This window comes from Leptodactylus fuscus, chromosome 7, assembly GCF_031893055.1.
Source record: "Leptodactylus fuscus isolate aLepFus1 chromosome 7, aLepFus1.hap2, whole genome shotgun sequence".
Lineage (NCBI taxonomy): Eukaryota > Metazoa > Chordata > Amphibia > Anura > Leptodactylidae > Leptodactylus > Leptodactylus fuscus.
The window spans coordinates 137616157-137643453 of NC_134271.1; the positions used below are offsets into that span (position 1 = coordinate 137616157).

General features: G+C 46.5%; 1 protein-coding gene across 1 annotated transcript in view; it reads left to right on the forward strand.

Annotated features, from left to right (window-relative positions):
- Positions 1-23433, forward strand: part of HORMAD1 (HORMA domain containing 1) — a 45610-nt gene extending 22177 nt beyond the window's left edge. The window contains exons 6-14 of the mRNA XM_075283513.1: positions 1101-1127; positions 1809-1876; positions 4065-4210; positions 5542-5795; positions 7074-7140; positions 9003-9070; positions 13807-13896; positions 18220-18297; positions 23347-23433. Of these exons, the coding sequence (XP_075139614.1) occupies positions 1101-1127; positions 1809-1876; positions 4065-4210; positions 5542-5795; positions 7074-7140; positions 9003-9070; positions 13807-13896; positions 18220-18297; positions 23347-23433 (885 nt within the window). The remainder of the gene's footprint in view (positions 1-1100; positions 1128-1808; positions 1877-4064; positions 4211-5541; positions 5796-7073; positions 7141-9002; positions 9071-13806; positions 13897-18219; positions 18298-23346) is intronic.
- Positions 23434-27297: the final 3864 nt, after the last annotated feature.

Consider the following 27297-nt stretch of genomic DNA (forward strand, 5'->3'; position numbering starts at 1 on the left):
AGCATGCCCGGCTTTATGTACACTTCTGCATATGGATAGCGTACTCAGCTGTGCTAAAGTGCTGCCTAAGCTCTGCTACATCTGGCCATTTGGATTATAGGGGTGTTCTTATGTCAGTGTCTGAGCAGCTTCTGTGTTAGAAAGGGCTGAATGGATGTGGCTGAAATTTGCCACAGTTTGATCTGCCTGCTCCCGCGTCTCGGCTCTGCTACTTTACTGCATATGCGCAGGATACCCAGCTGTATGTATGTTTGCCTATGGAGAGCCTACTCAGCAGTGCTACAGCGCTGTCTAAACTCTGCTACATCTGGCCATTTGGATTACAGGGGTGTTCTTATGTCAGTATCTGAGTAGTTGCTGTGTTAGAGACGGCTGCACGGATGTGGCTGAAATTTTCCAGTTCTCTCCCCTCCCCCATCAGAGGCTGAACACCGCATTCCCCCCTCGTCCCGATATAGTCCTCTTGCCCCCATACAGCCTTCATGTTCTCTACTCTCCTGACCTTCCACGACACTCCACTTTCTGCAGCTTTTACACACTGTCCGGTTTCATCCTATATAACTCTGCCCACACAATAGAATGTAGCTTCGCCCACACAATAGCGTGATCCTATCCAAGAAGAGCTCAGGGATCTGTGATGATGTCTTCAAGGGTCCTTTAGTCTGAACTTAAATTTGTTCATAGCGGTCGAGAAGTGACGTCCTTTACCGGCATAAAAAGTAGCCTATGTTTTATACGGGGTTCCAATCTATGGATGTGGCAAATTTCAGTCTATGACCGGCGCTCCATTCATTTCTTATGGGGCTGCAGGTGCTGCCAGAGATCACTCGGGCAGCGATCATACACGTAACGTCCTTCCGTGGATAGTGGGTAAGTGTCAATAACGGGACTCAGTATGGTATACAGTGACATGAAATGGTGCAGACCTGTGGGTACATTACAGTGTGTTAGGGGTGTACTGCAGACACTTGTTCATGGCAAGACCATGGTATGAAAGAAGAAACCTCCGTCTCTTTGCAGTAACCTTTACTACTGTACGTGTGTGTATCGGTTGTATTTTTGCTTATGTATGTTCTTCTTTGTCTTATGTATTCTTCCAGTTATACACAAACATTGCAGATCCCCAGGTATGTATTCTAGCACCTAGTCATGCTATATTACCCTTCACTTCTCTCATTCTAATTTGACTTCCTAAAATACATCGGCTCACCCTGATTTCCTTTTTGCCTCCCAAACTAAGAGCGAGTCCACTCACTAAATGTATCACACCCTCCTACAGGGTTATGATAGAGGACAAACAATGGCCCACACCACTCTTCTCTATGTAAAGCTCCTCCTGTGGAGGATAACCGTATGGCAGTGACCATGCCAGAGGAGCGGCTGACAACAGAGGTTGTGCTGCTCCACCATCTTCAGGTATTAGGGCAGCCATGGTCACTACCTTAGCCCCCTGGCTCTTTCCCCTCCACCCATCCAGGACGTGGCAGCCATGTTTTTTCACAATCGTACCCCTAAATCTTGCATTTTATACTAGTTTTGATTTTTTTTTTTCACCAATTCTCAAAGAACTCATTTTGAGACATTTTACCATTCTCTATACCCCTAAGCACATGTGTCTGAATAAGTGCCCCCCCATTCTCCATAAGAAAAAATGGAGTGTTGCTGAAAGAGTTTCTTCTAATAACACAATGAACGGATGCCAAGAGGTTTCCATTGATGTGCCCCCTCTTCCCAACTAGTGACCTAGTGATATGTCAGTGCGTTGTATTCGCTCTTGTCTATTAACTCCGCCATTCTTTGTCTTACAGACTATTACAGAATGTTACCAGTTTAAGTTTAAGTATAGTCCTGGCGGAGCCAGCATGGACTTCACAAGGTAGGCAGCTCTTTACAAGGGCTACATACTTGTATATGATTTTGATATTGGCCCAAGTTCACAGTGATATTTATTATCAAATTGATAATTGTTTATATATGTCTTTCTATATACAGTGCGTATTGTTTAAAGGGATCCTATCATTGGATACCTTTTTTTCTGACTAACATGTAGGAATAGCCTTAAGAAAGGCTATTCTTCTCCTACCTTTAGATGTCTTCTCCGCGCCGCCGTTCAGTAGAAATCCAGCTTTTCTTCGATATGCAAATGAGTTCTCTCACAGCACTGGGGGTGGGCCCAGTGCTGTGAGAGAACTCATTTGCATACAGACAAAACCCGGGATATCTACTTAACGGCAGCACGGAGAAGACATCTAAAGGTAGGAGAAGAATAGCCTTTCTTAAGGCTATTCCTACGTGGTAGTCAGAAAAAAAGGGTATCCAATGATAGGGTCCCTTTAAAATATATCATTATTACAATTACAATATGTCTACCTTATACTGCCAAAAACAGCCCTAGACTAGGAACAAGAAAAAACAAATTCCACTTTTGACATTAGATAAAACATTAACTCTTATTTTGTGTCTAATTTGACCTGAAGTTGCAGCGTCAGGAAGTGCGTCTGAGGCCTAAGTGGTTAATTAAGACAGAACTATTCAATGTAATGATCTAGGAGGAGAGTCACACGGCGTACACATCATGTACTTGACTGATGGCTGTGCACACAAGTACATACAGTTCAATTCTACCGCTCTGCCCTGTTATTACCTAAAGGGTTGAAACTGGTTATTATGTGCGGAATGTAAAACAAATATAGATGTTCTTTCAATAGGACAAGATACAGTTTTCTCTAACCTCTGTTATAGGGGGGGGTTAGCTTTAGTTGTAAGGGGGTGCAAGATGGAGCAGCTAAGGCCCGCTTCACTTCTGCATTCAGGTGATCGTTCAGGAGGTACGCTTGGGGAACCCCTGAATGCAAACCTAATCCGGATAAAAAAGCGTTACCATAGGAAACCCACGGACCCCATAGACTATAATGGGGTCCACGTGGTTTCTGTCTGGTTTCCACCCAAAAAAATGTGGAGAGGAAAGCGCTACGCACAGACACCAGGATCAGATGTGAACTGAGCCTTAAATGGTAATGGCTTTCAACGCTAGGGTGTTTATAGGGGCAGTCAGTTAAAGGGGTTTTCTAGGCAGAAAATCTTTTTTTTTTTTTTTTTTTTTTTTATAAAGGCCTTTTAGTGCCAGTGATGGATTAATAAGTACACCCATGTACCTTTAGCAGTGTTTGGAGTGATTTCTGGGTGTCTCTGGCACCTGCTGCATCCTCTGTGTTTGTTTATATACCGTATATACTCGAGTATAAGCCGAATTTTTCAGCACAGTTTTTGTGCTGAAAAAGCCCCCTCGGTTTATACTCGAGTCAGCAAATTTTTTTTTATTTATTTATTTATTTTTAGGAGGGGGGCGGGGTCTATGGCAAGCCGCAATATTAATGTATAGAATCTCCAATAAAATAGTGGGGGGAAAAAAGCTTTAAAAAAATAAAAATTGTAAATCCCTCCTTTCCCTAGAATACATACAAAAGTAGAAAATGACTGTGAAACACAAACACATTAGGTATCCCTGTGTCTGACAGTGCCCGGTCTACTGAATATAGGGGATCTGCAGTGCTCCTGTTCCGTCGGGAAGGGGTTAATAGGAGCACTGCAGATCCCCTATATTCAGTCAGACTGAATTCCAAGTGGGGGAAGAAAAAACAGTCCTCAAGCTCAGGAAAGGGGCAGACAGACAACCAAAACACCCCCTCCCCCTCCCCAGCAACTACTGCACCCAAAAACTCCGACCATTTTAATTTTTGAAATTTTCCAGTAGCTGCTGCATTTCCCCCCCTCGGCTTATACTCAAGTCAATAAGTTTTCCCAGTTTTTTGTGGTAAAATTCGAGGCCTCGGCTTATATTCGGGTCGGCTTATACTCGAGTATATACAGTATATGCTGAGCCGAGCATATATGTATAGATGGATGTTATGCTGTCGGCTAAAAAGTGTGTCTTTGATGTTCTGTTGCAGATATTTCTGCAACGATCTTTTCCATGTGACTGTACCCTAAAGATGATAGACGTTTACAGTAACCCTGACTGTCTGCACATCTTCATTGACCCATGGAATTCTTTTTATTTGCAGCAATACGGAAAGCGTTGTTTCTCCTTGCACAGATTTGAGGAAATCCAGCATCATGCTGGTCCGCAAACTGTACGTTTTGATGCAAAATTTGGGTCCTCTGCCGAGTGACGTCTGTATGACCATGAAGTTGTTTTATTACGATGAAGGTAAATTTTTAGTTCAGATGTTATACAGACATACAGTGTAAGGGCACCGGGCCGTATGACAGCACTGTGCAACCTAGGACTTGTACCAAATAAGGCTCTCATCTAGTGCAGTCACCACTTTTTACTGCTGGATGCCTTAGATTTCGTATACTGGGGCAATTTTACTTAAAGGGATTCTATCATTAAAATTGTATTTTTTCTGCCTACCACGTAGGAATAGCCTTAAGAAAGGCTATTCTTCTCCTACCTTTAAATGTCTTCTCCGCGCCGCTGTTCGGTATAAATCTCAGTTTTCGTTGGTATGCAAATAAGTTCTCTCACAGCACTGAGGGCGGGCCCCAGCACTCAAACAGCACTGGGGGCGTCCCCAATGCTGCGAGAGAACTCTCCAGCGCCTCCTCCATCTTCTCTTCCAGCGCCTCTCTTCGCGTCTTCTGGCGCTGGGTTCAAACTGCGCATGCCCGCCGGCCACAAGAAAAAAGTCACTTACATTTACTGTGTCAGCGGCCATTTTCTTCTGGCTGGCGGGCATGCGCAGTCGGCTTTGCCCGAGGCCTAGAAGTTTGAACCCAGCTCCGGAAGAAGACACGAAGATGGAGGTGGTGCTGGAGAGAACTGGGATTTCTACCAAACGGCGGCGCAGAGAAGACATCTAAAGGTAGGAGAAGAATAGCCTTTCTTAAAGGGATCCTATCATTCAGTTGACATTTTTTCTAAGTCCCACGTCGGAATAGCCTTAAGAAAGGCTATTCTTCTCCTACCTTTCGTTGTCTTCTCCATTCGCCTATAATCCCAGTTCTTGTCGATATGTAAATTAGCTCTCTCGTAGCACTGGGGGCGTCCCCAATGCTGCGAGAGAACTCTCTCCAGTGCCGCCTCCTCTTCTTCAGCAGCGTCATCTTCAGCCTCTTCTTCTGGTGGTGACTTGTAACTTCTAAGGCCTCCGGCCTTGGGTAGAGCAGACTGCGCATGCCCACAGGCCACAAGAAAACGGCCGCCGGTATTGTGAACGCTGCCTAACAGTACACTGATATAATACCGCACATCTCGGAGGACATGATAGGACCTCTGTACGAGGTCTAATTGTACGACATCAAATTTTCTACTTACTTATCTATATTTTCCACACATTTACTATCAAGGCGCATGCTGTTTCGTCTGACTGGCAAAAAGGTGTTTTGTTTCTTTTCTCATTTCCCCTTTAATTCATCTCAATAAAATGCGGCTCAGCTGTATCCAAAGTGATAAATGGTGAGACCTGGCAAATGTTGTTTCAATTTGATTTATCTAAAATTGCTGTCTTTTTATTTTCCTGTTTCTGCTCATTTTAGTTACACCAATAGACTATCAGCCTCCTGGCTTCAAAGAAGGGACCTGCAATGACATGATGTTCGAGGGGGACCCCTTGTATCTAAGTGTGGGCGAGGTGGCTACTCCCTTTCATACCTTAAAAGTAAGGGTGACCACCGAGAAAGACAGAATGGAGAACGCTGAAAAGAACATACTAAAGAATGTAGAGAACCCAACTCTTCCCATACAGACCCTGCAGATGGATGTGGACGGAGCTCAAGACCCCGGAAATGTGGTGAGTTAAACAAGGAGCATAGACCTACAGAACGTCTTAAAGGAACTCTAACCTAGAAATGGACGATATGAGTTGACAGGACATTGATTGTCAGTCTGCTCTACCCGCTGCGAGGTTAATGATTGGTTTGTAATTCAATTATATATAAGACATTGAGGAAGAGGAGGGGGGGCAGAGTTGATCTACTGTGACATATGGGGAAACTTTCTTTATATATTAGGGTAGGTTCACACGGGTCCACCTCAGGTTCCGATCCAAAAACCGGGTAGCCACGACTGAAAGCCGGTGCACTGTACTGCATCCAGCTCCGGATTAGGCCCAATGAATGAGCCTAGTCCGGAGGAGGGAGTGTCTTCAGGCCTGAAGAATGAGCACCTCACTTGACCTGAGCGGCTCCCATTGATTTCAATGGGAGCCATCTATTTGGTCAGGGTATTGAGGAGAAACCCTGACCAAAAATCTCCGTGTGAACTTACCCTCATGGTAAATTCACACGGATTTTTCCTGACCAATAAGACGGCTTCCATTGAAATCAAGTGTGTTTGAAATCAGGTCCTGGAAAAAGAAGCGACGTACTCATTCTTCAGGCCGAGTCGCCTCGCGATTTGGCCTGAAGACACTCCATTCATTGGGCCTAATCTGGAACGGAGCGTGTGGCTGGTGCAGTGCACCGGTTTTCAATCGCGGCTACCGGATTTTGGACTCAGGTTCCGGTCCAAAAAACCCCGTGTGACCTTACCCTTAAAGTTTGCTACACATGTAGGAGGCTGAGGGTTTGCAAAGATAAACTCCTTGTGGCCAAGTGTGTAGGAGTCGACCCTTCGGCATGGTCTGGCAGCCAGAGCTGTAATAGACGGACGTGTTTAGTCCCTGGTTGGCGATTATCAGGGCGTCTTCGGAAGTAGTCTGGTGGGTCTGCACACAGCCCAATAACCGAGCAACACCTTATAGCCCTGTGGGCACCCGCACCATTATTTTCCAGTTAATCTGTCGGGGTTTTTTTGTAATTTAATCAGAACTGTCGTAATCTCGCGCTTATTAATATCCCACATTTGGCAATTGTATTTTAATTGAGCTCCACATTTATTGAAAGCTGCATTTCTGCGACGTAAATACTGAAACCTAGTTATTATCTTCCTGGTGCTGTCTTGAAATTAGATTTCTGAAGCTCATTTTGTTCTACTAAACAAAAAAAAAAAAAAAGCAAAATCAATGAAGCAAAATGAAATCTCTTGCAGGAAGAATAAACTGCTCTATTTTCTCGTTCCCTCCATAAAGGATGAGCCTCTTCACAAACACGCAGTTGATTTGGAGAGAAACGACATTGCGGATTTGAAGGTTGACGGTAAGAGGCGCAAAATAGATAAATGTCATTACGGCGTCTGCTGAGATATTAGGATGCCGGGGCAGACAGTGCTGAGATTCACAATTTCATAGGATTCCTGTACCAGAGGATATCTCATATTCTGAGATATATCCATCCTTCTCGTTTCAAAGCTATGGCCCCAGGTAGCGGGCCGCAGCCAAAAAGCGCAGCGGAAACGCTTCAATGATACCTATAGGGCCCAACACCCCTATGGATCAGGCTGTGGGTCTTGGACGAGCGCTGTGGCCACTTTCCTGCAGACCAAGCCTAGTGTTGTACATTGTGCAGCAGCTATACTTGGTACTGCAGCTTAGCCACGTTCAGACACCCACGGAGCTGATATTGATCCTGAGGATACAGGGCTCCAGATAGCATCTAAAACGGTCACCAATGTGACTAAGCATTTGCAAATTTGCACATAGCTCATCCGTCACGCTTCCTCATTAAAGGGAGTTTGTCACTAGATTCCAGCATCTTAATCCAGTCTTTCAGATAGATAGGTTAGGGTCAGCTGCAACACTGTTTCCCACTTGTGTATTGGGGCCTCTGTGGCCAAGATATCGGCGTTATTATCAATAGGCAAATTAACTCTTTGGAGCAATGAAGGCGTTGCCGCTTACTTATTTTAGAGTAATGGTAATGGTTACACCAAAAAGTTCATCAGCAAATTGACAAAAACAGTGATATCTTAGCAACAGAGGCACCGATTCACAATGTCGCAACCAGATTTGCTTACAGACATATACACGTGCTGTGGCATAGTCAGCTATAGTTAATAAAAAGACATACCGTATATACTCGAAAAAAAAGAAGCTTTAAAAAAATATAATGAAAAAATGAAGTAAATAAAAGTTGTAAATCCCTCCTTTCCCTAGAATACATATAAAAGTAGAAAATTACTGTGACGCACATACACATTAGGTGTCCCTGTGTCTGACAGTGCCCGGTCTACTGAATATAGGGGATCTGCAGTGCTCCTGTTCGGTCAGGAAGGGGCTAATAGGAGCACTGCAGATCCCCTATAGTCAGCCAGACTGAATTCCAAGTGGGGGAAAAAAAAACTCAGTCCTCAAGCTCAGGGAAGGGGCAGACAGACAACCAAAACACCCCCTCCCCTTCCCCAGCAACTACTACACCCAAAAACTCCGACCATTTTAATTTTTGAAATTTTCCAGCAGCTGCTGCATTCCCCCCCCACCCCCCCGGCTTATACTCGAGTCAATAAGTTTTCCCTGTTTTATGTGGTAAAATTAGGGGTCTCGGCTTATATTTGGGTCGGCTTATACTCGAGTATATACGGTAGATGGTAGATGGATGATATCTATGTGCCATCCATGTCCTCCATGGACAGGGAGGGGGCCAGGGAACGTGAAACATATAAAAGGTCTTACTCACCGATACCCCCTTTAATTTGATTAATGAGCCTAGGCCACATAACTAGCAGGAAAAGAAAGGACCTGTCCTGAATACTGTCAGGCTGGGTATTTTGGTCAGGCCGTATCCGCCTCAAAAGCCTGACCAAAAAGACGGCTCCCATTGAAATCAAGGGGAGGCGGTCAGTTCTTTTTTCTGGGAGAACGGACATGCTCAGTCGCCTTGCGATTCCACCTAAAAACACTCCCTCCTCCCGACTAAGCCCATTCATTTGGGCCTAATCTGGAGCGGAGTGCCGTGACTGGATGCTGGTACAGTGCACCGGCATCCAGTCGCAGCTACCCGTATTTTGGACCAGAGCCTGAGGCGGCCTCCGCTGTGTTTCCCCATAGACCCGGCACATGCAGGACTTAGCGGGCCTGTAGCCCCTGGTTCGGCTTACATCTTGCATTTCTATATGTTTTCAGGACTCAGCCTTACATGCCAAGAAGAGGAGAACATGACGACTGAAAATCCAGCCAGTCAGACATCGCAGGTACTTGTCACGATTTTATAGGATGGATTACCTATTTATAGGTTTTATTTAATAACGAGCCCATTCCCACCACAGCAAATTTTTCATATAATTCATTGCATAATGGTAAAAAAAAAAGATTTGTGTGAAGAAATGGGAAAGCAAATGCATGTGCCATTGTTTTTTAAGTTCGGTCTCTATAGCTGTCACTGTGCAGTAAAAGTGATGGGTTACCTTTACTCTGTGGGGTCAGTGCGATCCTGGCCATACCAGATTTATATAGGTTTCCTATGTTTTACATTCTTAAAATATAATGTGAATTATACAGTATTTCCATGTTTGCTGGTGTAAGGGTTCTTTTTTTTTTTTACTGACGGAATAGAGGAGCAGCAACATATTATTAGGCCTAGTGGTCACAGTGAAAAATACAGGTACAGATATAACGCTGGGTTCACACCTGCGTTCAGGGTTTCCGTACTATGGTTTCCGTCTTCTGCATGGCAGAAGACGGAAACCATAGACCGGGTCCGGCCGTGCGCGGCGGTGAGCGTTTTAGGCTCTCCGCCGCGAAACCGGATTTTTTTATCCGGACACAGAGTAGTGCATGTCCGACTCTGTGTCCGGATTATAAAACCAGAGGAACAATTACAATGTTCTGGAATGGCTATCCCAGTCCCCAGACCTGAATATCATTGAACATCTGTGGGATGATTTGAAGCGGGCTGTCCATGCTCGGCGACCATCTAACTTAACTGAACTTGAATTGTTTGTCCAAAATACCTTTATCCAGGATCCAGGAACTGATTAAAAGCTACAGGAAGCGACTAGAGGCTGTTATCTTTGCAAAAGGAGGATCTACTAAATATTAATTTCACTTTTCTGTTGAGGTGCCCATACTTTTGCACCGGTCAAATTTTGGTTTAATGCATATTGCACATTTTCTGTTAGTACAATAAACCTCATTTCAATCCTGAAATATTACTGTGTCCATCAGTTATTAGATATATCAAACTGAAATGGCTGTTGCAAACACCAAAATGTTTAGAACTAAAAATGATTAAGATTAATAGGGGTGCCCAAACTTTTTCATAGGACTGTAGATATGAACAAGGAAATAGAAAAAAAAAATATTGAGAAAAGTTTTCAGTTAGTTTGCTGTGTGCAGCAGTCTATTCATGCCGTATTTGGGTTTAGAGGCAGGGGTGTAGCTATAGGGGGTACAGAATTAGTATCAATGGTGAAGCCCTTGTCGCACCAAACGGCTCATTATCACATCAGGAAAAAAGTTAGCATTTCTGGGGCAACAGGGTGGCTCAGTGGTTAGCATTGCAACCTTGCAGCGCTAAGTCCTGGGTTTGAATCCCGCCAGGAACAACATCTGCAAGGAGTTTGGATGTTCTCCCCATGTCTGCGTGGATTTCCTCCCATTCTACAAAGACGTACTGGTAGGAAAAATATACATTTTGATCCCTATATGGGGCTCACCATCTACGTTAAAAGAAAAAAAGCTAATATCTCTGCAATGGAGGCACCGATCAGGAAGCAGAACAAAATGGTTTTATTCATGTGGTATCTGACACCTGTCTGTAGTGTTCACCACTGCTGTCTGTCTGGGTGCGGGCAGGGCCTTCATCTTCCTATGCCACACATGACCAATCAGTGGCCTCAGCGAGATCTGGAAAGTACTCGGTGATATCACTCACAAACATCACCGGCTCCTATACCGTGGCTGCTGAGGTCCTTTCTAGCCGCAAAGGCGAACGTCTGAATGAAGAGAGGCGGCTGACACAGAAGTGCCAAGGACAGGTGAGTAGGATTTCTTTTTTATGTTACACTTTCCCTGCCTTCCTTTGGGATTTGTCAGTTCCTAGACAGTCTCTTTAAAAGGGATATTATCTCGTGGTGACCTCCTTGAATGTTATAAAGTGTTCTTTAAAAAGAATCTCTCATGTCCTCTGACATTGGCAGTGTTATATACGGCTTCACCTTGTGCTAAATGTGCATCAGTTGCAGAGATATTGTCATTGTTGGGCATGAGTAGTGGTGTAACTGGGAATGGCGGAGCCCCGTGGCGAACTTTTGACATGTCCCACCCCCAACCAATGCCAAAGACCTCGACCAGCCGAACCCCCCCTCCTGCATTTCTGTGCACAGTATTATGCCCCATAGTGGCCCCTACACACAGTATTATCCCCCATAGTGGCCCCTGCACACAGTATAATGACCCATAGTGGCCCCTGCACACAGTATTATCCCCCATAGTGGCCCCTGCACACAGTATAATGACCCATAGTGGCCCCTGCACACAGTATTATACCCCATAGTGGCCCCTGCACACAGTATAATGACCCATAGTGGCCCCTGCACACAGTATTATCCCCCATAGTGGCCTCTGCACACAGTATTATGCCCCATAGTGGCCCCTGCACACAGTATTATGCCCCATAGTGGCCCCTGCACACAGTATTATGTCCCATAGTGGCCCCTGCACACAGTATTATGCCCCATAGTGGCCCCTGCACACAGTATTATGCCCCATAGTGGCCCCTGCACACAGTATTATGTCCCATAGTGGCCCCTGCACACAGTATTATGCCCCATAGTGGCCCCTGCACACAGTATTATGCCCCATAGTGGCCCCTTCACACAGTATTATGCCCCATAGTGGCCCCTGCACACAGTATTATGTCCCATGGTGGCCCCTGCACACAGTATTATGCCCCATAGTGACCCCTGCACACAGTATTATGTCCCATAGTGGCCCCTGCACACAGTATTATGTCCCATAGTGGCCTCTAAACACAGACCCCAGAGTATAATAATCGGAGACCCAGGGGGGATAAAAACATTAAAAAAAAAACACTGTTACTTACCTATTCCTGGCTCCACTGCACTCTCCGTCTCTGTCGGTCATCTTCAATGACGTCCGAGATGTCATGTGACCAGGGGGCCTGTGTCCCAATGCATATGGATGCAGGCCCCGGTCTTGTGACATCAGGGACATCACGCAAGTAGGCCCGAAACCTGCCCGGAGAGGTAAGTAATAGTGTTTTTTATGTTCCGTCACCTCTACTGGGCCTCCGGTCATTATACTCGGGGGTCTGAAAAGACCCCCGAGTATAATAGTGCTTGTGGGGCCTGCGGCGTCACCGATCCCGGCCCTTGCCAGGATCGGTAAGTAAGTAGGGCCGGCTGGAGTAACAACTAATGTCCCGGGCCCTGTGGCAGCCGCTACCCGGGTAGTTACTCCTCTGGGCATGAGGAATGCTCACTTGGGGTGTTCCTCGCAGCTCAGCATCATGGCTGGCCAGCCCCTCTGACAGTGCAGTGATAACAGCACTGATATGTCTGCAACCGGGGCAAAGTAGGCAGAGGGCTGAATCCAAAGAATTGTCATCTGTCTAGCAGTATAGAGCACCACCAGTATCAAAGGACATGAAAGAAGTTATTGAAGAATTTGGTTATTATTAAAGAAATATTGTAATACATTGCTGCACAGATTTAAGTTATATGACAGAAAAAGTGAGGTTTGGCAGCGATGTAACGGTTCCCTCTATATCAGATGGTTATTGCCCCTTCCCTCTCTCTGTACCTGGATGCCACAACCAGCGGGTTATGTAACAATCAGGACAGCCAGGACTGATATCACGGGGAATATGTCAGATGTGGCTTGGGCTGGATCCCAAGTGTGCACAAAGCCTCCTTTTTGATGCCCCCGACTACCCGCCCCCACGTGGTACCTGACAATGACAACAGACAACCAGGTCTCGGGGGTAGTCATTGCTCTTTTACAAGGTAATACAAATGTAGATATGGAGTAATTCTTCACATACAATACAGCGATCTTTGCAGACAGTGTCCAGTTAGCAGGTGATGGAGCTTGGAGCAGGAAATTGCTTGGGTAGTTAAACTTGTATATACTTGTAGAGATGGCCTGTATCCAGGGGGTTAGTCCTCAACAAACTGGGTACACGTATGTAGAAGAGGAGATAGGGGTGTTGACAGCGGGAGACCCTCAAATTCTGTCAGACTAGCTATGGGCTCCTTAAATATAGATTTGTCCCAAAGTATTACTTGCAGAGAGATACGTGTGAGGTTCCCAGATGTATGGATAAGCAGGTCCGTATACTTTAGCACTTGCAGACTTGGAGCTTCAGAGGAAAACACTCTCTGAGGAGAATCTTGAGCACAGAGGAAAAGACACCTCTGGTTGAAGTGCCCTGATGCTTGGCTGCCATTTTCAACTCCACATGTGTAGATCTCTTCACACAAAAGAACACAAAGGGTTCCCAACCCCCTCTAGAGAGGGCTGTAACTCCTCCTCCTCCAGGTCAATCGAGGGAGCTTGATTGGTCCTGAAGGTCACCTGATCATAATGGACAGTAATGGCCAATGACTTTACATTGGCAACATAAATTACAATGGCAAGTATAGGCAGGTGCAGTTCACAAAACATCCACAAGATGGCCCATTAATAGACCCCCCTGTGTGCTGGCTCTGGTAAAATAGAAATACTGTTAATATAGAAGGAATGAAGGGGGAGAAACCTCTTTACCTTATATGCAAATGTCCATACCATCTCAGTCTGCAAGGACTATTAAAGGGAATGGGCACGAGCAGTACCGGGACATTACAGTTAGGCAGGATGGAGGTCAGGGGGACACCCACTCTGGAGATGTGAGGAGTGAGACCTACAAAATCATTACGGTGGGAATACCCCTTTATTTTTTTTTTACATCTTTGCTGTTGTCTTTCAGACCAGTGTGTCCCTGCACACCGATACTAGCTCCACAATGGGTGGACGCAAGACCAGGAGCGGGCGGATCCCTCCAGACGCGGTGAGTGCAGTGTGCAGCACAATGAGAGAAAGCCAAATGATTTCTTATTACCACAATCAATGAATGTGAATTCTTCTACTTGGTATCACTATCGATAGCTCTGTAAGGCAAAATCTGTGGATGACTGTGCATTGGACACATTGCTGGTGGAGTGCCCTGAAAGAATAGGTGGCTAAAGAATAGGGTTGAGCCGATCTTGACTTTTCAGGATCGATTTTGAAATCCTATTTTCGATCATTTTTCATTCAAACCTGATCTCGATCCCAATTCTGATCCCAGTGCAAGTCAATGGGATTTTTTTACTAATCGGAGATCGGATTTTAAAAACAATCCTATTCACTATACAGCATGGAATCTAACAATTGAACGCTTTACTTGTTAGAATCCACGCTGTGTAGTGATTTTTTTAAATCACTAAGTAGCCAGAGGAATTTTTTTTAATCCTCTGGCTACTTAGTCCCCCCTGGTGTTCACTTACCTGCAGAGATGGCTGCTCCGGTGCCTGGTGTTCTCGTTCTTCTTCGCCTCGCTGCTCCCTGCCTCCCAGGTTAGGAGAGTGTGGGTGGGTCAGGAGAGTGTAGGCGGGTACTGGGAGGGGAGACGTCACGTCTCCCCGCCCTGTACCCGCCCACACTCTCCTAAGCCACAAGCTCCTAGCTCTTTAACACTAAACTGAGAGGTGGGGGCAGCGAGGCGAAGAAGAACGAGAACACCGGGCACCGGACCAGCCATCTCTGCAGGTAAGTAGCTACTAGAGATGTTAGCTAGTCTCCCATTAGAATGAATGGATGCAGCCGGTGCGCAGGGGGTTAAGGCTGTGTGCCAGCTGTTTCCATTCATTTCTATGGAACTGGAGCGGAGCCTTCACACTGTATACTGTGGGCCACTGTATACTCAGATTTAATGTAATGCTTAAAGAGGACCTTTCACCATATCCGGGCACAGGCAGTGTTATATACTGCCAGAAAGCTGACAGTGCGCTGAATTCAGCGCACTGTCGGCTTTCCCGATCCGTGCCCGGTGTAAAGCGCTATCGGTCCCGGTACCGTAGTGCTTTACAGTCAGAAGGGCGTTTCTGACCATTAGCCAGAGACGTCCTTCTGCCTCGCGGCGCCAATCGCGCTGTGCTGTGGAGCGGGGAGGAACGCCCCCTCCCTCTCCTGATAATGCTAGTCTACGGACGAGCTGTGTGAGCAGAGGGAGGGGGGAGTTCCTCCCGGCTCCACAGCACAGCGCGATTGGCGCTGCGAGACAGAAGGACGTCTCTGGCCAATGGTCAGAAACGCCCTTCTGACCATAGAAGAGCTACAGTACCGGACCGTAAGCTCTTCACACCGGGCACAGATCGGGAAAGCCGACAGTGCGCTGAATTCAGCGCACTGTCAGCTTTCTGGCAGTATATAGAACTGCCTGTGCCCGGATATGGTGAAAGGTCCTCTTTAAAGAGAGTCTGTCACCAGGGGGAAACCTTTTCAACCAGTTGAATAGTTAGATAGGTCAGGCTCACCACAGTGTAACACCTTTTTCCCCATGAACGTCCATGTCTTCATTGCCAAAATAGTCATTTATTACCAACATGCAAAGGAGCAGTCTGGAGGACTGAGGGCAGCTCCTTCGCTCCAAACTGTGCCCTCACAAACGCCCTCTTAGCCCCCTCCATACTTAGGCTGAGTTCAGACAGAGTTCTTTGGTCCAGAATTTGACGCAGAGGCCTCCTCAGATTCCGGACCCAAAAACCAGTAGCCGCGACTGGATGCTGGTTCAGCGCACCAGCATCCAGTCGTGTCACTCTGCTTGCCAGATTAGGCCCAAATGAATAGGCCTAGTCGGGAGGGAGTGTCTTCAGGCGGACATCCGCGCTAAACCGGCCACAGAATCTGCCTGAAGAAAGGGCATGGCGCTTCTTTTTTCCACCTTGGGAACCAACCGCTCGCAGAAGAAAGAAATGACCGTCTCCTATTGATTTCAATGGGAGAGTTTTCTTGGTCAGGATTTTGCATCAAAATCCTGACCAAAAAACCCTGTCTGAGGCCGCCTCAGGTTCTGGTCCAAAAGCCGGTTAGCCGCGACTGAAAGCTGGTGCACTACACCACCATCCAGCCGCGGAGGGTGTACACGAGCAAAAAACGCTGCGTATGCGCTCTTAGTAAAAAAAACGCCGCGTGAATGCAACGTTAACGCGACCCTCGGAGTTCTACGCCTGTAAAAAGAAGCTCAAATTGAGCCTGCCGTTACTCCATGTGAAGGCAGCCTTAGGGTGCATTCACACGATGTAACGTGCAGCGTGATGTGGCACGTATACAGCGTGTCAGAGTTTGCGCGCCGTAGAAGCTCCCATTCATTTCAATGGGAGTTAGGATCGTATATGCTGCATTATTTTGCGGCCGTGATTTTGCAGCCGCAAAATCACGGCCGCAAAACAACGCGGCGTATACGATCCTGGCTCCCATTGAAATCAATGGGAGCTTTTACGGCGCGCAAAGTCTCACACGCCGTATACGTGCCACATCACGCTGCACGTTAACCCGTGTGAGCGCACCCTTAAGGCTGCCTTCACACGGAGCAACGCCGGGCTTGTAAAAATCCTCATTCACAGCCGTACACGCGAGCGCTGCGAAGGCTCCCGAACTCTTCCCATTCACTTCAATGGGAGCGCTCGTAACGTTGGCTTTACGAGCGCTCCCATTGAAGTGAATGGGAAGTGTTCGGGAGCCTTCCGCAGCGCTCGCGTGTACGGCTGTGAATGAGGATTTTTACAAGCCCGGTGTTACTCCGTGTAAAGGCAGCCTTTTAGGCAGCATTCACACTGAGTAACGCTGGCGTTTTTTGTGCTTATTTTGGCACGTAGCGCCACGTAAACGCGGTGTTTACGCTGCGCTACGTGCCAAAATAAGCACAAAATACGCCAGCGTTACTCAGTGTGAATGCTGCCTTAGGGTGCATTCACACTGAGTAAACGCTAGCTTATTCTGAACGTAAAACACGTTCAGAATAAGCGGCGTCTAAAGCAGCTCCATTCATTTCTATGGGAGCGGGGATACGAGCGCTCCCCATAGAAATGAATGGGCTGCTTCTTTCACTCCGTGCAGTCCCATTGAAGTGAATGGGGAGTGCCGGCGTATACGGCAAGCTCTGCTCATGCCGGAGCGTACACGCCGGCACTCCCCATTCACTTCAATGGGACTGCACGGAGTGAAAGAAGCAGCCCATTCATTTCTATGGGGAGCGCTCGTATCCCCGCTCCCATAGAAATGAATGGAGCTGCTTTAGACGCCGCTTATTCTGAACGTGTTTTACGTTCAGAATAAGCTAGCGTTTACTCAGTGTGAATGCACCCTTAATGTGCAAAAAGGAAATAGACAAATATTCTCCTGACTGTTACGAGTAGTGTCCACTAGGTGTCAGCGGTGGACACTGGTTAGATTCTGGCACTTCTGTGAATATTTGGATCACTTCCCCCTACCACATTCCCACCCCTGTACGCTGCAGATCAGTACAACTGCGCCAGTGCTACGTTTATATAGTTTTATGTTTTACTATTATAAAATAAAATTTTAAACTTTCTTAAAAAAAAAAATCAATTTGCGCTTTGACATATTCTCACCAGCACAATTTTATTTGTCTATGAACAAAACTGTCTGGGTTTTCTTTTTTGCAGGTTGAGCTTGTTTTTTTTATATATTGAAAACTTTATTAAAGGGATCCTATCATTGGATACCTTTTTTTTCTCAATAACACGTAGGAATAGCCTTAACATAGGCTATTCTTCTCCTACCTTTAGATGTCTTCTCCGCGCCACCGTTCCGTAGGAATCCCGATTCTTGTCTGTATGCAAATGAGTTCTCTCACAGCACTGGGGGAGGTCCCCAGCGCTCAAACAGCAATGGGGGCGTCCCCAATGCTGCGAGAGAACTCTCCAGCGCCGCCTCCATCTTCCTCAGGAATGGCCTCTTTGCGCATCTTCTTCCGGAGCTGGGTTCAAACTTCTAGGCCTCGGGCAGAGCCGACTGCGCATGCCCAGGCCACAAGAAAATGGCTGCTTACACAGTAATTTGATGTAAGTGGCCATTTTCTTGTGGCCGCTTACACAGTAAGCTGATGTAAGTGGCCATTTTCTTGTGCTCAGATGCCGCAGTCTTCATTGCCTGAAGCATTTTAGAGGTTAAACTTCTGGTATCAGCGTCAATCCTCGGAGCTCCACACCTGCTGTCTATGGCAGAGGTCCAGCTTCTGAGCTGAGGTGGATGTTGGGAAGAGATTACTACACAGAACAACATGGCGGACTGTACAGTGTGCAGAAGGTAACTCTCATCTGCTTTGCTTTACTTTTAGAAGGCCACAACGTCTTCAGAGAAAAAACTGAGTAAGACTTCTAAAGGGGGCAAGAGAAGACAACAGCCCAACAAAGAGGTAAAAAGGAGAGTAAGCCAAAAGCAGGGAACGTAATAAACTGCAAAAGTAGAATATGCTGTAGGTCCTGGCTTACACCACAGCTATTTACCTTACATTTCCCTCATCAGTCAGTATCTTGCAGATGTTTTTAAAGGGTTTTTCCAGCCCTGAATCAAATTTTAATACAGGATAAGTCATCGGTATGTTATCTGCTGGAGTCTGACAGCCGAACCCCACACAGATCAGCATGTGCAGTGCAGCTTCTATACAAGTAATAGAAGTGGTGCTGTGCAGTGGTGGAGGCGGCTACACCACTGGGATTGGTGCTGGACGCCCACCCCGTCTACTAACAGCTTCTGTGTGGGCTCCAGGTGTCGAACCCCACCAGGTCTCACACTGATGACCTATCCTGTGAATAAGTCATCAGTAGGGTTGAGCCGATCTTGACTTTTCAGGATCGATTTTGAAATCCGATTTCTGATCATTTTTCATTTGAACCTGATCTCGATCCCAATTCCGATCCCAATGCAAGTCAATGGGATTTTTTTTACTAATCAGAGATCAGATTTTAAAAACAATCCTATTCACTATACAGCATGGACTCTAACAACTGAACACTTTAATTGTTAGAATCCACGCTGTGTAATGATTTTTTTTTAATTGTCTGGCTACTTAGTCCCCACTGGTGTCCACTTACCTGCAGAGATGGCTGGTCCGGTGCCCGGTGTTCTCGTTCTTCTTTGCCTCGCTGCCCCCTGCTCCCAGGTTAGGAGAGTGTGGGTGGGTTAGGAGAGTGTGGGCGGGTACTGGGAGGGGAGACGTCACGTCTCCCTGCCCTGTACCCGCCCACACTCTCCTAAGCCACAAGCCCCGCCTTCTTCCTAGCTCTTTAACACTAGCCTGAGAGGCGGGGGCAGCGAGGCGAACAAGAATGAGACACCAGGCACCAGACCAGCCATCTCTGCAGGTAAGTAGCTACTAGAGATGTTAGCTAGTCTCCCATTAGAATGAATGGACGCAGCCGGCGCGCAAGAGGTTAAGGCTGTGTGCTGGCTGCTTCCATTCATTCCTATGGAACCGCAGCAAGCCTTCACACAGAGTATACACTCCGCTCAGAATGAGCGGAGCATATACTCAGTGCGAAGGCTAACATTATTAGCTTTTCCCACAAACACCGATCTCGATCCCACCTAAAAAGATCATGTTCGGAATTCCGATCGCGATCGTGAAATTCTCTCGATCGCTGATCGGAATCCGATCTTTTCCGAACACGGTCGCTCAACCCTAGTCATCAGTGTTAAATTTCAGTCTGGGGCTGGAAAACCCCTTTATTGGGTATTTTGACCAAATACTTTATAGTGCATACACAGAATAGGCAGAAGCACCTGTCGAGAGAAATTCAACATGCCCAATATTTTTTGACAAAGAAAAGTTGGGAGTCTACAAACCAGTCCCCAATGAAATCTTCTGTTTCTGCCATCCTTTATGTGTATGGGGCCTTTAAAGGGCTTGCACAGGACTAGAAAACATGGCCAACTTCTTCTTCTCCAGAAGTGACATCACATCTGTTGGTCATATGCTACAGCTCCGTGACATTAAAATGAATGGGACTGAGCCTCAGCCGTGTGACCAATGGACGTGATGAGAAGAAGAAATCAGCCATGTTTTCTATTCCTGCACAACTCCTTTAAGCCTTGAAGGGAAATGTAATATGCAGCCTGCTCTCTAGCTCCTATTTGTGGCTGGTGACAATCTCTAAACAAAAAAATTGTGACAATTTTTTTGTTTAAATATTTATGTGTGATTTAACACCACCAGTACATACAAGGGTGGTAATTGTTGAAGTAAATAGCCTGGTGACAATCTCCTCAAAAAGTAACAGTGGGGCAAAGGTCAGACCCAGCTATCAGGCATTTAGGATAAGATAAGATAAGATAATCCTTTACTAGTCCCACCATGGGGAAATTCAGTGTGTTACAGCAGCATGGATAATACAGTAATATATTACAGGAGAGAACACAGATAACAGATAGAAAAATATACTAGGAGTCAACTAGGAAGAAAAGAGAAAGACTTCAGGATCATTTAGTTCTCTGTGCGGAGTGTCTTCGCTTGGTCTGATGTAGATTATACAGCCTGATCACGGTTAGTAGGAAGGATCTCCGATAGCTCCTTCTCACACTTGGGGTGAAGCTGTCGGACACTGACAGTACTGCCCAGTGCTATCACGGTCTCATACATAGGATGGGATTGTTCTCCTGCATGGAGGTCACCACAGACAGTATCCTTCTGTCACCCACTACCTGTACTGGGTCCAGGGGGCTCCCCAGGACAGAGCTGTAATATCCCGTAGCTGCTACCTTATAATCCAGGCATGGTGTGAATTATTTCCTGCTGTAACATGTTCTTCTCTCTGACTCCTATGGGAGAAGTTCCTTTCTGCTTGGTTTTGTGCTGTAACCAGAGTGTATTTGCTCCTGTGGTTTTGTAACGTGTTTCCACCTCTTGACATCTTAAAGAGGACCTTTCACCACTTTTGGGCACATGCAGTGTTATATACTGCTGGAATGCTGACAGTGCGCTGAATTCAGCACACTGTCGGCTTTCCCGATCTGTGCCTGGTGTAAAGAGCTTACGGTGCCGGTACCGTAGTGCTCTATGGTCAGAAGGGCGTTTCTGACCATTAGCCAGAGACGTCCTTCTGCCTCGCGGCGCCAATCGCGCTGTGCTGTGGAGCGGTGAGGACCGCCCCCTCCCTCTGCTCACAGCGCTCGTCCATAGACGAGTATTATCAGGAGCGGGAGGGGGGAGTTCCTCCCGGCTCCACAGTACAGCGCGATTGGCGCCGCGAGGCAGAAGGACGTCTCTGGCTAATGGTCAGAAACGCCCTTCTGACCATAGAGCACTACGGTACCGGCACCGTAAGCTCTTCACACCGGGCACAGATCGGGAAAGCCGACAGTGCACTGAAATCAGCGCACTGTCAGCTTTCCAGCAGTATATAGCACTGCCTGTGCCCAAAAGTGGTGAAAGGTCCTCTTTAATGGAGAATTACATGTAAGAATGTTTGCGCACTTTTAACCAGCGGCGCTACACATGCAGTTTTCATAGGAACACGACTTTCAACGATTTCCTTACCCACTGGAGGGCGGCTGCCATCTTTATAACTGGGGTTGTGTCTCACATAACTGTTCAAGGGTCGATCTAGACTCTGTGTCATGTTGTGCTATCCCACCGCACAACAAACAATTATGGGAGAGGAGCCTGGCTATAAAGAGAACAGGTACTTCTCCTTTTGTGTTTTTTTAAAGGGATTCTACCATTAAAGCAACTTTTTTTCTAATTACCACATCGGAATAGCCTTAAGAAAGGCTATTCGTCTCCTACCTTTCGATGTGGTCTCCGTCGCGCCGTTCCTTAGAAATACCGGTACTTACCGGTATGCTAATGAGGTCTCGGCAGCAATGGGGGCGTCCTTCTTCTTCATCTGCCTCCTCCCCTTGTCTGTCGTCTTCTTTCTTCGTCATGTCTGACGCCTGCGCAGTTGGCTCTGACAGCGAGACCCTGGATGAGTTCACTCGCACGTCAGAGGGCTGTACGGACCTTACTGAGCGAAGACGTGAGGAGCATACTGCGCATGCGCGCAATTGCAGCCTTGGAAATATGGCCGCCGGCCAGCATGTGCAGTCGGCTCTAACAGGATCTCGCTGTCAGAGCTGACTGCGCAGGCATCAGACATGACGAAGAAAGACGACGACAGACGAGGGGAGGAGGCAGATGAAGAAGAAGGACGCCCCCATTGCTGCCGAGACCTCATTAGCATACCGGTAAGTACCGGTATTTCTACGGAACGGCGCGACGGAGACCACATCTAAAGGTAGGAGACGAAGAGCCTTTCTTAAGGCTATTCCGACGTGGTAAATAGAAAAAAAGTTGCTTTAATGGTAGAATCCCTTTAATTGAAAACTGCAATTGATAACCTGAACCTGTAAACACATGTTGGTGATTAAGGCCCTATTCATATCTGCATTCGGGTTGTCCACTTGGGGACCCGCTGAACAGAAACCTATATGTATTAAAAAGCAGTTACCTTCTGGAAACCCTCGGACCCCATAAACTACAATGGGGTCCATGTGGTTTCCATTCGGTTTCTGCACAAAACATGCAGAGAAAAAAGTGCTGCTTGCAGGACTTTTCTCTCCGCATGTTTTGTGCGGAAACCACACAGACCCCAATATAGTCTATGGGGTCCCCAGGTTTCCCAGGTAACCGCTTTTTAATGTGTATAGGTTTCCGTTCAGGGGGTCCCCAAGCGGACAACCCGAACGCAGATATGAATATTGCCTTAATCACCAACATTAAAAAAATAACGAATACTGACCTCACCCTGTTCCCATGAACCTGCAGGCTCCAGCTGTAATGATGTTTGCAGCTCTGCATGCAAGTCATGTTATTTATATCCAATGGTGATTCTTTTTAGATCGAAACTTTTAAAAAAATTAGCTGAATTGTGATTATTAAAAAAAAAAAAAAAAAAAAAAAAGATTTAGTATAGATCTACTCCAAAACGGGGCCATTGAAAAATACCACCTGCCCTGCAAAAAACAAGCTCTTATATGTCAAGGGGGGGGTGAAAAGGAAAAGTTACATGACAATGAAAAGAAAGCAAAAGAATTGGGTCATGCAAGGGGAATTTTAGGAATCTGACACTAATCGCTGTGGCCTCTTCGCTACATACCAAGTGAGAAAGTAAATGGTTAACAGCGTAGACGGTTAACCCTATAATGTGTCTCCGTTTCACATCATAGCGACTAAGTTTGCTCTAGAAGATCCTCACAGCGAGGAGCTGGTCAAGGTTTAACAAATGGAGATAGTCTTGTGTCTCATCTGCTTCCCATTCTGTGCTGACAAACCATAGTAATAATAATAACCGCCAGCTACTGCGTGTAATGCTGCGAGTCCGTGTAACTCGAACCTATAGAAACTTTTATTTTTGGGGGGCAGAGAGGGCATCACAGACCAGTGACCTGGGACCTAGTAGTAACGTCTTCCATGTTCCTCTTGCAGAATCAGTTGTTGGATCTTTCCTGTAGTCAAGATGAACCTGCTGCACCGAAGAGAAGAAAGTTCAGCGAGCCAAAACACCCCATCTAAAGGCGCTCAGCGAGTTCCCCCCACTCTGCAGTTACTTCAGCAAAGGTTGATGCGGTTTTTATTTGTTGGTTGAAACAACGTTATGTTTTAACGGATTAAATAGAAATGATAATGTTGTGTCGTGTGTATAGCCGCCTAGTGGAGGATGGGAGTAGTAGTCGATCCCGGTTGGGTTTAGGGTGGCTATTGTTGACTCCTCTAGGCACTCGGTAATGAAGGGACTTGCAATTTAGATGCTGATGGGTCGGGGTCTCCTTTATACAATGGGGCAGGTTTTAGGACTTGGAGACGTGAAGGTGAAATCGTCTTACAGCTGCAGTGCCAGTCGGCAAACAAGATGGAGGCACAGCTTAAAGGGCTTGTCCAGGTTCAAATAGGTCGATCTATCCACCAGGCGGCATGTCGCTTGTGCTACTGTGAGCAGCCTGCAGCGTATTCAGCTTTGTCTACCATTGTACACATCTGGCACGTCATCGTTCGGCCATTGCAAAGGAAGCCACAAGCGTGGCATAACGTTCCTCACACAGCCATACTGTTCAAATAATACAGAAGGGTCTATTGCCCGAGATTGTGACCCCCTCGAGAGGACAGAAAGCCATGTTATCATCAGGCTTGTCACATGACCCGCATGGAGAGAAGAAGATCCTGAATTTTTAGGTAGAAAGGAATAACCAAACGAGGTCATTCTAGTTGTGTTATAGATATTGGGGGAAAAGATGCATAATAAATACATTTTAAAAAATTCTGGAGTCTTCTTTAATGATTTGGAGCGTCCTCTCAGCCACCCGGGCACTTGTGTGGCATAAATGTTATCGACTATGTCCCTGTCCCCAGCCCCACCAGTGGCGAGGCCGGCCCAAATTATAGTTTTGTGACTATTTTACACCACTTTTTGATGAATTCCCCATTTTTGCCATGTGTATATTATTAACATCCCCATTGGGCCTCCGAAAGGTCTTCTTCTGGCCTCCTGAATGATATCAGGGACCGCAGAGGCCTGCAATGGGACCTCACTTGGTCACGCCAGTGTAATGATAGTTGTACCCGCTGGCATGAGCTACATGATCGCCTAGACCCTATCACAGCCTCAGCGGCCGCTAACTTTGTGCAGGAGAGGAAGCACCAGATCCCAGGGGAGGTGAGTAACACTGGTTGTTATGTTTACTCACATGTCCTTGGCCTCCGCTTATTTTATTCTATGTTCTACAGAGACACCAAAGTATAATAAGTAATTTGTGGGTGATGAACCCCAAAAATTTTGTGATCAGCTGAACCCAAAATTTTTGGAAAACTTCATAACAAGAACCCAATCACTCAACACTATGTACATGCCATGGCACATTATACTATATGGAGGGGCCACTATGGTACACTATACTGTATGAGGGCCATTATGGGACACTATACTAAGTGGAGGGACCACTATTGGACACTATCTGATCCTCAAGGAGTCTCAAGTGTGTAGGGAAATCAAGTGGATCAAAGCAGACAAGGCCGGAGGACCAGATGGTTTAAGCGCAAGAGTTCTTAAAGTGTGCAGTGACCAGCTGTGTGGTATTATTACGCACATGTACAATATGAGTCTAAAGCTGGGAGTGGTACCTCAACTGTGGAAAACATCCTGTGTGGTACCAGTACCAAAGAAACCCAACCCGATGGGCTACAATGACTACCGACCTGTAGCACTGACATCCCACCTGATGAAGATCCTAGAGAGACTGGTCCTGACACACCTACGCCCCCTAGTGAGCTCCGCTCTGGACCCCCTCCAGTTTGCCTATCAGCCAGGCATTGGGGTAGATGACGCCATCATCCACCTTCTTCATAGAGTTCTCTCTCACCTAGAGAAACCCGGGAACACTGTGAGAATAATGTTCTTTGATTTCTCCAGTGCGTTCAACACCATTCAGCCAGGGCTACTGAGGGAGAAGCTGAACCTTGGTGGTGTGGACCATCACCTGTCCAACTGGATCCTAGACTACCTGACAAACCACCCTCAGTATGTGAGAGCCCTGGACTGTGTGTCTGACACTGTGATCTGTAGTACGGGGGCACCACAAGGTACAGTTCTTGCTCCATTTCTCTTCACACTGTACACTGCTGACTTTCGGCACAACTCCTCCAGCTGTTACTTACAGAAGTACTCCGATGACTCTGCTATAGTCGGCCTTATCACTGATGGTGACGATAGGGAATACAGAGACTTAAACCGGGACTTTGTTGAATGGTGCCAGCAGAACCACCTCAGGATTAATGCTGGGAAGACCAAGGAGATGATGGTGGACGGAGAGGTGCTCCGACCCCGGTGGAGATCCAAGGAACATGTATTGAGATAGTCAGGACCTATAAGTACCTGGGCGTGATCCTCAATAATAAACTAGACTGGGCTGATCACCTGGAGGCGCTGCACAGAAAGGGCCACAGCAGACTCTACCTGCTCAGGAGGCTGAGGGCCTTCGGAGTCCGGGGGACACTTCTTAGGGCCTTCTTCAACTCTGTGGTTGCCTCAGCCATCTTTTTCGGTGTGGCCTGCTGGGGGAGCAGTATATCAACCAGGGACAGAAATAGACTTGACAGGCTGATCAGGGGGACCAGCTCTGTCCTGGGGAGCCCCCTGGACCCAGTACAGGTGGTGGGTGACAGAAGGATACTGTCTGTGGTTACCTCCATGCGGGAGAACAAATCCCACCCCATGTATGGGACCTTGATGGGACTTGGCAGCACTGTAAGTGACCGTCTGCTTCACCCCAAGTGTGAGAAGGAGCTATCGCAAGTCCTTCCTTCCAACCGCGACCAGGCTGTATAATCTACATCAGACCAAGCGAAGATCACTCAGCACAGAGAACTAATGATTATGATTATGAAGTCCTCCTTCTTTCTTCTTCTGTTCCTTACCTGCTATGGACTCCTAGTATATCTTCTCTTCTCAGCATATGTGTATCTACGTCTGTAATATATTACTGTGTATTATCCTGTATCTGTATTACTATGCTGCTGTAACATACTGAAATTTCCCCAATGTGGGACTATTAAAGGATTAGCTTATTTTATACTGTATGAGGGCTGTTATGGGACACTATACTAAGTGGAGGGCAGTTATGAGACCATATTGGTGTGAAGGGGGTAGCTTGAGCTTTCTGAACAGCCCTCGGCCCATGGTACCTTTAATCTACTCCTGCCTTCCAATACCCCAAACACATAGTGATCCTCAATGGAGACATGGACTGCTGTAATTGATGACAATCTGTATTGTGTACAGCACCATAGACCATGTTAGTGTTGTACAGTCCTATGAAAAAGTTTGGGCACCCCTATTAATCTTAATCATTTTTAGTTCTAAATATTTTGGTGTTTGCAGCAGCCATTTCAGTTTGATATATCTAATAACTGATGGACACAGTAATATTTCAGGATTGAAATGAGGTTTATTGTACTAACAGAAAATGTGCAATATGCATTAAACCAAAATTTGACCGGTGCAAAAGTATGGGCACCTCAACAGAAAAGTGACATTAATATTTAGTAGATCCTCGTTTTGCAAAGATAACAGCCTCTAGTCGCTTCCTGTAGCTTTTAATCAGTTCCTGGATCCTGGATAAAGGTATTTTGGACAAACAATTCAAGTTCAGTTAAGTTAGATGGTCGCCGAGCATGGACAGCCCGCTTCAAATCATCCCACAGATGTTCAATGATATTCAGGTCTGGGGACTGGGATGGCCATTCCAGAACATTGTAATTGTTCCTCTGCATGAATGCCTGAGGATTTGGAGCGGTGTTTTGGATCATTGTCTTGCTGAAATATCCATCCCTGGCGTAACTTCAACTTCGTCACTGATTCTTGAACATTATTCTCAAGAATCTGCT